This window comes from Corvus brachyrhynchos, unplaced genomic scaffold (genome assembly GCF_000691975.1).
Source record: "Corvus brachyrhynchos isolate BGI_N302 unplaced genomic scaffold, ASM69197v1 scaffold114, whole genome shotgun sequence".
NCBI lineage: Eukaryota > Metazoa > Chordata > Aves > Passeriformes > Corvidae > Corvus > Corvus brachyrhynchos.
This window is the reverse complement of record NW_008238337.1, coordinates 7,062,178-7,072,830: the sequence shown is the minus strand read 5'-3', so window position 1 is coordinate 7,072,830 and position 10,653 is coordinate 7,062,178. Positions and strand designations below refer to the sequence as shown.

The window sequence follows — 10,653 nt, the reverse complement described above, 5'->3', positions numbered from 1 at the left end:
AAGAGTGTGTTAAAATACAGGACTGAAACAGTGCAAGAAATATACTACCAGAAACAACACAGCTATGGAACATTGATCTCCCCAGGCTTATGCTTTTGCTTGTCTTAATGGCAGTGGAGACAGTTAACGAATCTTAATGAACGTCTCCAACAGGGCAGAACGGGCCTGGGGCTCTCTGGAGGGACATTTCCTCCGGTGCTACAATCCTCAGAGCTATCTGTGAGTACTGATGAAGGCCACAGAGGCAGCTGGATTTTGCACCTTTATGGAGCCTCTGATGACCGTGCAGTGTCCATGTGGGTCCTTGTGACCAGAGGACACAGCGACACCGATTCCTTTTTCTGTTGCTCTGGGTGTGCAGAGCTGCACAGCACGAGTGACTCCAGGATCCCACTGCATCTGTTGCACATGTGCTGTGGAGCTTTAGTCACACAAGCATGCAAACCCACACCATGTTAATCATTTTTCTCATAGTAATTTGTATTTTACATCTTCTATTATTACTCCATTGCAAGTGATCTAAGTTTTGTGGGCTGAAACACACTATCAGTGCAGTTATTAGTTGTGTAATTCCCACAATATCGAGTATTTGTTGCAAGCTAAACCTCAGGGAGATCTTGAACAGTTTGAAATATTATTCACCATTTATACTATGGTGGCATTTACAAGGTAAAACCACAACAGAGCTTACGTATGCAGGATACTATGAAATACACATTAATGACAGCTCTCTGTATTCATATTCTGACCTTTGTGCAGCTAAATATTATGCTTTAAATCAGTTTTCTCATCTTGTTTAAACTAGCCCAGCTCTTGCTTGGGAGGCAAGGCATGTTTTCTGTACCAGCAAAAAGACTATACAGGTTCCAGTTGACTGACTAAACTCTTTTCTCTAGAAACATTTTCACCCACCCTCCTTACTGGACGGAGGCAATTTAAACAGTGGAGCTAAGCCTCCTGCAAGATCTGAACATGTCAGATTGAAGCAGATTTATCAGGCCACACAGGAGCCCTGGTCTCAGGGACACAGTGTTTTCCAATACAGATCACAGGATATTCTGATTTGGAAGGGACCCACAAGGATCAGAGTCCAAGACAGATATCCATCTTTTGATGCTGGTGAGACAAAAAACCTGATAACTGTGAGCAAACCTACTTCAATGGAAGTATTTCTGAATATGGAACAAAGGTGTTGCTCAAATTCAAACCCCCTTAAATTTCTAAGGCAAGAACTAGCCAGCTCAGACAAGACCGTGCAAAATTTTTCTTGAAACTGGACTGAAAGGAACATGTGCCTTTCTCCCAGAAGGTGTGCATTTATCACCTCATTTATCACGTTTCAAATGCACTGATCCACCACAGCTGGAAAATCCAGCCTGTAGTCAGCCCATGAAGTCCAGTATCCAAAGCATGGACCATCTTACCCCAGACGAGTGCTCGCCTTACCCCCCAGCAATTTCTGCCCAGTGTGAAACGAGCTTTAGCTCAGCAGCAGCCTGAAGATGACGTGAGCATCCCCTTCCCCCTACCTGATATTATTGAGTCCGTTGTGGGCCACCTGGTGATGCACTTGGTAGTTGAGAGGCGGAGGGATATGACTCGGAGGCTGGCTCCGAAGGTCAGGGATTAACTGAGGCTGCGACTGCGGCCGAGGTTGAGGTTGTGACTGCGGCCGAGGCTGCGGCTGAGGCGTGAGCCTGGGTGGTGCTGGTGCTGAAATCACTGGCTCCTTCTTCAGCAGTGGGCTTGCTCTGGCACTTGACGTGGGCGCTGAGGAAGTCGAAGTCACAACGGCAGCGACTGGCTGGGGGCTGGGGATGGGCAGGGCGAAGGGCACGTCGGTGCTCAGCTCCCGGCTCCGCTCTAGCCCAGACACCTTTGGGACATTGGCTGCTTTCGCTTCTGGCTTGTCATTCAAGGTGGGACCTTATGGAGCAACGAGAAAAAGAACAAAGCACGTACTGAAAGGTGTGTGTTTCTTTCTCTGCTTGGTAGAACATATGCCTGGGAAAAAACAAGTCATGTTTCAGCTCGTGGGAGCGCCGTGGGAGCACTGCTGCTACAAGATGGATGTGTGTTTGCGGCTGTCCTTCTGCTGTCCTTGGCTGGCCAATCCACAGTACTTTTAGCATGTGTGCAAGAGACTTAGCTGTCATTAAATGAATGCATACTACACAGAACACACAGCTTTGTGACTTCTTCAGAGGCCCAGGGTTATGTACAATAGGAGTGTGAACATGTCTCAAGTTACTGCTACAGTATTTCCCCCTCAATGTAAGTTCCACGTTCATGAAACACATGCCTCGTCATTAAGATATTTCATTTTCTCAATGCTCATTCAAGGTAACCCACATCAGATTTAGGCTCAACTCCAGCTACAATGCACTGTAACCCAAGCATCAATCCTTAATGATAACCCCACCTGTCTTCTAGGATGGAGGCTACCTGGGATCTCTGTAGCAAAGGATGGGACAGCTCTGCAGAGAAGCTGTGACGCTGCTGTCCTCTGGCCACATGCTTGTGTGGAAGAAAAGAACAGAGAATGCTGGAAAAATCCAGTCAGAAGTTCAATGAGCACTGAAATGTAGTCCTGCTTACCCTAAACAGTGCAAACATCTGTATGCATGGCATGCCAAAACTATCAGGAATGCTGCAACTTTGCAAAATGCACCTACAGAGAGAATTCCATATGGAATTACTCTTTCTATGGTGCCAAACTCTGCCATTTTTCATAATAATTAAGCTAAACAAAGCATCCCAAAGAGTTAAAAGGCTGGAAAGGAAAAAGGGAGGAAAGAAGAGATATTTCAGATCAACCAGTATCCAAAAGGTCGAAGACAACTGAAAAGACCAACATGAAAGCAATTCAACTCCCACTGTAACTCCCTTTTCGCCCTAATCTGTGTAACCTTGAGTGCACACATACCCACAATTACAAGAAAAGCTCTTCATGGGCTACAGGACCTAACATTGTTGGTGTGTTTCACACTCACACACCCCCCCCCTCGTGCACACACAGCACCTCTGACTTTTAGGAGACATGCTTTTGTTACCCACCAACACGTGCCAGGGGCTGCCTGCATTTTGCTGCCTTGCAGACACGCAAGAGATGCTACCTACACTCATTAACATGCTCCCAACACCCTCACAAACAAATTCCACCTTTGAAATTCTCCCGTCTCATCAAAGGACTGAGCCAGTTCCTGATGTAGGAGGGTGTGGAAATAACACACAACACACACCATGAGCTAATTCTGGACGTGCAGATGCTCTGGCCAGGCGTTTGTGAACCAGCCCATGCGAGGCCAGAGTCCCCACTGTCACTTCCACAGCCTGAGTGCCACCATGCTGGCATTGGATGGGAGGAGGACAGCGATGAATCAGAGCCTGCAGCACACCAGCTCATGTTCTGTACCCAGAATGCCTACGTGGTGAAGGCATCTCCTTCCTTGAGATAAAAGGCAGCTTCCCACACTGCTTCTGGCTCTGCTTGCACTCTCACCAATGCACCATTTCCTTCATCCATCAATCAATCAGCTCATCACTGCATATGTATAAATTCAGAATGTGAGAAGAGGACGAATGGAAACATATGAACTATATTTATCAGCTGAAAATGTCTTGAGGTCTTGGGGCCTCAAACCCACAAGTAACAGGAACAGAAGCCTTTCCAAACACCAGTGTTTTGGCTGGCAGCAAGTACTATCAACACTGTACTTTCCAGCACCTTATATATCTTTACAGGTCTGACACAATGTCTGGAGATCCTAAATTATTCTCTACAATAAATATAAGGCTAACTCTCATTTCAGTGAATTTCTTTTTCAAATACGAATTCATGCATCCCAGGTAAACTGGTTGTGAGATGTAGCTAGACTTGGTTCCAATGCTATTTAGAATTTATTTTTAAAGTTAAATTCTCAGTGCTCTTGCATACCATTATTTTTTATAACGCCACCTATGTTTGTAAACTTTCCTCAGATTTTATTACTAACGATTGAAAAATTGTCATTGCCTAGTCAAGCCAGGGCTCCCCACACGGCATTTTGGAGCAAGTGTGTTCACAGCTGTAGATTCCACTATTTTTCAGGAGCTACCCATTAAAAGCAATTGGGTTTCATTCCTGAGCATAGGTTTCCTCAGAGCCCATTAGCTCTTTACATCCAACAGGCCTCCTCCTACAGAGTTAAACTTCATATTGTGTAATTATAGGCAATGTAGACTAATGGTGTATATTCAAAACACACTGGCACCACAAAAGTTAGTTGAGTAAAAAGTCAATTAGATCCAAAACAAATCAATAAAGTCCCACATTAAAAGCAGCTGTTTGACCAGTTTTATGTGCAACTGCTGATTCCCCGTGGTTTCAGCATTAGTTCTCATCTGCAATTTTCTCAAGGCAAAAGCTCAGGCTCCCTTGCTGACTGAATTGACCAGCCAAGCCTGGTTGTGTTTGTTAGTACTAGGGGTACATGACTAGTTCCTGATGCCAACTTCCATCTCCCAGGATGCAGTACTGCAATATTTTTGTGTTTCGTTCTTGACAACAATGAAAATACCCACATGCCAGTTTTCCTCCTTGCCAGAAAAGCTACAGGCAAGAGTGCATCTTCTCTCCTTTTGCAGCCGTGTTGCACAAAAGCAGAAGCACTGAGAAGGGAAAGATATGATGTGCATTCATGGGCCAGAGGGGAAAAAAGTGAGAGAGCAGAGTCCCCAAGCCTTCTCAGCCACCACACAGGAATGGGAGAATCCTGGTGTTTGGTGACTTTGCTGTTTCTCCTCCTGATGACTGCAATGCACACATGGAGGTCTCTGAGCTATCTTTCCTGAAATCCCTCAGAAAGTTAATTTTAATGATTTTAATGAGAGATGTTGCCCATTCTCATCAGGATCTCAAACTCCGTAGTTTCTCTGCAGGATGCTTGAATATCGCTCCGAAGGGAACTACACTGTTGTGTGCCCAAGCTCTGACCAGGCTGACTGCTGCTCACATATGGAAATATCCCAAGGAAACCAAGCAAATATTCCCTTTTGTGCAAGCAGGATCAGGTTGCATTGAGATCCTTTCAGAAATTTCTGTTCTTGGGCTCCTAATCCTGCCCTCCTGAGCAGATGGACCCACGGAGCTGAGCACAACTGCCCCAACAAGAACACAGACCCACCCGACCACACCACAACGTTCTAGAGGCAAAAATGTGTTTATTTTTACCAAGTCCTAGAGTAATTTTCATGCTTAATGATAACAGGCTGAGCCAATTTGCCTAAGACTTGACAGTCAGCTCCAATAATTCAACCTTAATTAAACCTGAACGCATGTCAGTTCAGCTTGTCCCTTCACAGGAAATCTGACATTTGTAATGATTCATGTTCCAGCCATGCTACGGGAAGGCTGGATCACATCTGCCACTCTCCACCGTGCAGAGCGCTACCCCTTTTGAGTATGCCAACTTTTGTTTATTTTCTAACCAAACACCTTGGACTTCTTCCATTGAGAGGTTTTCTTAAATGAACACACAGTGAAACATGTCTTGATCTCATGGGGATGAATGATGACTGAGTGAGAGAGACAGGGAAGAAAAGGCTGAATCTACTCTAACAAGAAAAAAACCTCCAACAACCTTGGATTAGTAATTCTTGCCTCCCTGATTGACTAATTTGTTCATTTGGAGTGTTGCAAAATGTTAACCTCCCTACATCTTGGGTTACATCCAATTCCAACTTCAACTGGTAAAGAAAAAAAGTAACAATTTTTAAAAGCACAGAGAGCTTTAGCTACTGCTCTGTAAATCTGCAGAAACCAGAGGTGAAGTTTAAGGGAAACCCCAAAGGCAACTACAGCTTAAATTACTGTATAAAGCATTCTTCAGGAGGAGTTACCCGAACCTGAGAGACCATCAGCCAAGACCCCATCTGGAAGTTGCCTGAATTCTGAATCCATGACTGGAATAACCGTGCACTGCCCATCCCCAAGGCTGCACAGGGTGACATGCTTGCCAGCATGTAACTACACGGCATTGCAGGCTAAGCACAATACGGAAAGTCCCAGACACAAATTAAACCTTTCTGTTACAGGAATTTGCTTTCAAGCTGATTAAGAGTAGCTCAAGTGCAAGGGATTAAACATGTACAGGCTGCTTTGAGAACTCCAATAAGCAGTTACTCATCCCCAAGGCTGCACAGGGTGACATGCTTGCCAGCATGTAACTACACGGCATTGCAGGCTAAGCACAATACGGAAAGTCCCAGACACAAATTAAACCTTTCTGTTACAGGAATTTGCTTTCAAGCTGATTAAGAGTAGCTCAAGTGCAAGGGATTAAACATGTAAAGGCTGCTTTGAGAACTCCAATAAGCAGTTACCGTGTTATACAAACAGTACTTAGGGCAACAGCAGTTCCAGCCCTGCCTCTTGCTCTTTGCAAGCTGCTGGTTGCTGCTGAAAGGGGACTGTCAACACACGTACAACGTGATTGGAAATAATCTAATCTTGCTTGCACGCCTTTCCTTTGTCTCTTGAAAAAAAGGAAAGTGGAGTCATTCAGACGTCTTTCTGCAGCCTCCCTCTGCAGTCTCCCTTGTTGCATTCAAACAGCAAGGGTGATGGGGTGATGTGAGAAAGAAATTCCTCTCCTACATCCATCAATGACATCTTTACCAATGGCAATTTCCCAAGAAACACAACAACCACCATCTGTAGCCCATCTATCCGCCCTGTACATATCCTTGAAAACAGACGCAGGCCAGACTGGCTATGGTGAACCCTGCTCCATATTCCAGCAAGAAATGCTACAAAAGCACCACTACAGGAATTACACATGGCAAGAAGCTGAGAATTTCAGAGGAAGTTGATGAGTCCCAGAGAAGAGTTTTGAAGCATCAGCCAGGGGAACAACTAAAGAAGAGCAGGACTTTACAACAGAAATAACTAAATGAATGTCAGTGAACATTCTGTGTTGGTTTTTAAAAAAAAAATTATTTTAAATTGAACTTTTAGGCTTCTGCATAATGTATTGTGGATATGCAACATATCATAAGCAGAAGAGAGAATAAAACATTTTGCATTGACAGTGATAACACTGACACTGGTAGAGTGCTTACAAGTGAAAATCAATATTTAAGTGCTAATTCTTTATCCCTAGATGGCTTTTGCTTTTATATAAATGGCTTTTTCATTGCATTTTAGGAGGGTAGCACTACTTAACACTTTAAGCAATTAGGCTGTTTGCAAAGGTAAGGCAAGCAGAGCTACAGCACAGAAGCTCCCCAACAAAGGGGGCACAGAGTTCCTCCACCTATTTTAATGCAAATCAGCTCAAGATAAGATATAAAGACATGGGACTTGCACATAAAACTACTGTCTGGAAGGGTCCATGGTGTGCAACACAACGATTTTTAACATTACTGAGAAGCAAAGGCCAAGTTTCCATCACGACAGCAGAACTACGCATGAGGCTGTGTGAAAACAATGTTCTCCTGTGCCATGGGCTCCTCTGAATATCACGGGCTCCTGGCGGATTTTCCACAAAAAATTACAGTGTTTTCCCACAGAGAAAAGTAAACTGAGTGTGAGCACAAACCCTGGAGCCCGGCTCTGAACCCGCACTGCCGAGCGCGGCCGTGGAGCCGGCCTTTGTTCCCGGCGCTGCTCCCACAGCCCATTCCCAAGCCCGAGTGGGAAGGGGCTTCCCAGCCCAGTCTGGATTCGTCCCCTATCACTCAGTTCATTTGTACAGAGCTGTCTGTCAAGTCACATCGCCCTGCCGCAATCTGAAACACCCTCCGAACAGCTGCCACTATCAATTACTCTCCCAGGCAGCCCTGACTATCAGGAAGGGAACTGGAGCGAGCACTTGCCAGTTTTAATAAACTGTGTTGCCCAAGTCATTTAACCTGCTAGATTGCTGTATGCTGGGGCTGTAACAAGCCTTCAGCTTTTCAACCTAGAAGAAAGCAACAGTGGCAAAAAGCTGTCAGCTTGGTCCTCAGAATTAACTTCCAAGGGTGTCTTCCCCCACCCTCCCTCCCGAAGTGCCCAAGTTTAAAAGTGCAATATCTTCGAGTCATTTTCATGTGTCACGACACAGAAAGCAGCTCTCATTTTTATCAGAGAGCCAGCAACTCCCAAGAATGAAGGGCTGACATGCTCCACGATTTCCATGTTAGGAGCACACCTGAGCAGAGAGTTCCTCTCTCCTGCACTCGCATGGACACATCCTGTGGGCACTCCCCAGAGCCGGCTCTGGCCACGTGTCGGTCACCACCACCCCAGCAATGCTGATGCAGCCCAAGGGCTTCAGGTTACTCCGACCACCTCGAGGGCTTTGCATCTCCCACTCTCAGTATGATTAAAGTTTCTCCCCCAGTCAGAAACTCATGCATGGCAAACTTACATTTACTTTGATTCTTCCAGGACCGGTAGGAAAGATTTCTTAAAGAAGTACCTATTTAAAATTAAAACACCTCCATCCAGACTAGTGTTTTTGGTCTGTGGCTCATGTATATACCAAGATGTTTGTGAACGTTAATCAATAAGAAAAGGTCTGCCATCACTAGTATTAATTTGAACATAGGGATCTGCTGTCCACCAGAAAGCTTACTCAACCCCACAAAGCAAAAAGATTCAAATGCACTACACAATGTTTTCCTCAGCCAGCTCTGTAGATAAGAGCCTTTGTTGAGTAAGTTTGAAGCACAGAGAGGTTTCACCCCCTCCTGCAGAAACTGAGGAGCAACAGCATTAAGATCTATGGACTTGATGCCTATTTGCTGCTTTATGGTTCTTTAATGGGATGTTTTATTCCTAGAGATTTGAGAGCTTTCCATGCTCTATCGAGGCATGTTAGCTGTAAGCATGCATGATGACACACCAAAGCTGCAGGAGCTGAATGAAAATGGGTGCCAAACACAAGGATTGGGGCCACAGCATAAAGAAGAAGGATCACCATTCAAATCCCCCCAAAGTAAGTCACACTGCATTTTCCTAGCAATGCTGCTTCTAGCAATGTCTCAATGCAAAGCTGGAACTGGATTTGCAGCTAAAGCACCTACTGTAGATGCTGGCGTTGTAATGAGATTGAAAGTTTCATACAGGCTTTTTAATCTAGGGCTATAATGGTGAATCAAATGGGTTGAATCTCTTCAGCACTGCTCCTAAGCAGATGCTGAATGCCTACAAACCAGTGACGTAGAAGCCACGCTGCTTCTCTGGCCAGAAATCATTACTAAAGCTTCTTGCAGTTAGATACGAAAGGTGTGTTTGCCTTGTTCTGTTTTTTTAATGTGTGATGGCCTATTGTACATCTAATCTGAGTGACAGATAAACAACAAGGTAAATAAGTTATTTAGAAAGACACTCCCCCGATATGAAAGCAAGCAAGCACACATCCTCAACTCCAGCTGTAAGCTTTTCAACAGACAGAACTGTTATAAACCAAGGAATCTTTTGATTTTAATTAGGCAAACAAGGGCAAATAATAAACCATCAACTACTACACTACCAGAGAAAATGTACTACTTTTGCTGTTTCAAATCCATATCGATTCCCATCTAGCCTGCGAGTGAGTTATTAATCACTCCAATTAAATCATGAACACAGGTCTTTACACTGAAATTGAACCCCCACCAATAGATCAATAACTCAAACCTCCAAGAGCAATTACTGCTCAGCATAATAGAGCAGCTTGTTACACAGAGTTCCATGCAGACCACAATTCTCTCTGTCATATCCTTCACAGGCAGTGCAAACAAACTGGGAAAAGAAAGATTTTATAACTATTATTTTCAAAATAAACAGACATCTGCTTAGAGTTACCTAATCTCTCACATCACAGAGGCAGATCTGCCAAGGTCACATTGGAGACATGATTACATTTTTTCACAATTTGTTATTCTAGCAAAGCCCTGATAAGATTGAACTATTGAAGTTCACACTCTGGTTTAATTTCAAGAGGTTAAATGCCAAATCCTTTTCTTATTGCTACAAGGAAGGGATCTGCCAGGCTGCATAATACCCTGTGTGGGCTAAGACAACAATTTTGTTTCATCTGCACAGTTTTATGAAGGTTTTGATTTTTTTTTTTTTAAATGACATCAGAGAGCTCCAAACTCCCAAAGAATGATTTAAAGTAAAATCAGAAAGTGAGACTTTTCCGGAGGAGCATGAATGACCTTTTGGATCTTCCAGCCTGGAGAAGTTAAGTCAACGTCTGGCTGAGAAAGCACACTTGCTAACCAAAACCAGAGAAAGGCAAGAAAGAACATTCTGAAACACCAGATCATCTCTGCTGGGAACAGATGATTGCCCTAACCAGCCAAACGTATGCAGGGTCACAGAAATCCCCCCCTCTGCCTTGGAAGACAACTGATGCTTGTCCTGATGCTATGAAAGAAGAACTGTCTGCGCTCAAGCTCTTGGCTCTCCGTCCTTTCCAGGTGAGAGATGTTTTTCTGAGCATTCTTGCTTCTGACAGGCTGGCCCCTTCCCACAGCCCTGGAGCCCCATCCATCATCCTTCATTAGGGGAGCTATTGGCAGCCAATTAAGTGGTGATGGACCCACACCACAGAGCTAATCAAGACGAGTTCATACTTTACTCTTCAGCCTACGGCCACTGGCTCCTGCCTCCCACAGGGGTCACCATCCCACTCATGT

At 44.5% G+C, this 10,653-nt stretch overlaps 1 protein-coding gene across 16 annotated transcripts in view; it reads right to left on the bottom strand.

Annotated features, from left to right (window-relative positions):
* The window catches only part of FBRSL1 (fibrosin like 1), a 374,043-nt gene that overhangs the window by 24,651 nt on the left and 338,739 nt on the right, over positions 1-10,653 (bottom strand). For all 16 annotated transcript variants that reach the window (XM_017734940.1, XM_017734929.1, XM_017734930.1 and 13 more), the window contains one exon: positions 1,530-1,926. In XM_017734940.1, coding sequence (XP_017590429.1) covers positions 1,530-1,926 — 397 coding nt within the window. The remainder of the gene's footprint in view (positions 1-1,529; positions 1,927-10,653) is intronic.